Here is a 1,076-nt window from a genome sequence, read left to right as displayed (position 1 = left end):
CAAAGGGAATGTGTGTTATACTTACCAAACCCTGGTATCTGAAGGAATCGTAAACACTCCTGATGAAGAGCCAGAACGGCCACAGATACTCGAATCTGAACTCCAGGACAAAATCTGCCAACAGTACCAGGGCCCACACTACCAGGAACTTCAGATACAGGAAAGTACTGGGGGATGGGGAAAGAAAAGGTAATTTCAGGTCAGTATTTGCAATAGATAGACTTAGTTCAAGAAAAAAAATTATAGACAACTATAACACAAACAAGAAAACTTCATCCAAAATAATTTACAAACCAGTAGATTTATTATTATTCTAGTAAAACCAGGGCTGGTCTAATGAAGCTAATTCTATTCAACTGCATTTGCGTTAAAGTAGCAGGGCAACAGAGGGCTCACTGTCCTTGCAGACATGCAGGACCATCTCCCTCAGCTCTGCAGGGCAGTTTTACACAGCCAAAGGTACGGCTTCACAGCTGAAGTGATGCTCTTCCACTTTGCACTCTTGTACTTGAAGCTCAGAAATGTCTGTGCTCCTGCTCCTCAGACTGCAGATGTTCACTCATTTTCCACATTTAACACAAATTGCAACACCAATAAATTGAGATATATTCCAAGCCTATAACTATAGCAATTAGGAAGACTGGTTTCATTCTGAGTTGTCAGTGTTGTATTTGAAAACATCCAAATTAAAGTAAATGTAAAATAAAAACACAACAAAAAAATGGAGACACATGAGACCAGACAATCTAACTTCTGTTTTTTACTTAATTCAAAGCCACATTCCCCTTATTCTTCATCTTGCATTTTGAACCATTGATGACCCTTCTTGGCTAGAGCTCAAAATATTTTGAGATCATATCTAACACAGAAGCACTTGAGGGATCAGCCCGATCCATTCTGCTAAAAAGAAGGAAGCTCCCCCAAATCCCAGCGCCCAGAGATCTGGTATGTTACTCCAGCTCCCCAAAATGCAACTACCTTGCTGCACTCTATTGGGTTATAACAAAGGTGGTTTTTTTCCAACATATTTTTATTTTTTAAATGAAGGACAGTTTTTCCTTTTAGCTACTTCTTTT

At 39.2% G+C, this 1,076-nt stretch overlaps 1 protein-coding gene across 1 annotated transcript in view; it reads right to left on the bottom strand.

Annotated features, from left to right (window-relative positions):
* Positions 1–167, bottom strand: part of TMEM57 (transmembrane protein 57) — a gene marked incomplete at its 5' end in the record, with an annotated part of 18,728 nt that extends 18,561 nt beyond the window's left edge. Inside the window, one exon of the mRNA XM_010024985.1 lies at positions 26–167. Coding sequence (XP_010023287.1) covers positions 26–167 — 142 coding nt within the window. The remainder of the gene's footprint in view (positions 1–25) is intronic.
* Between the last annotated feature and the right edge of the window lie 909 nt (positions 168–1,076).

This window comes from Nestor notabilis, unplaced genomic scaffold, assembly GCF_000696875.1.
Source record: "Nestor notabilis isolate BGI_N333 unplaced genomic scaffold, ASM69687v1 scaffold30870, whole genome shotgun sequence".
In the NCBI taxonomy this organism is placed as follows: Eukaryota; Metazoa; Chordata; class Aves; order Psittaciformes; family Psittacidae; genus Nestor; species Nestor notabilis.
Note: the sequence above shows the minus strand (reverse complement) of the source record. Positions and strands in the feature narration are given on the sequence as shown.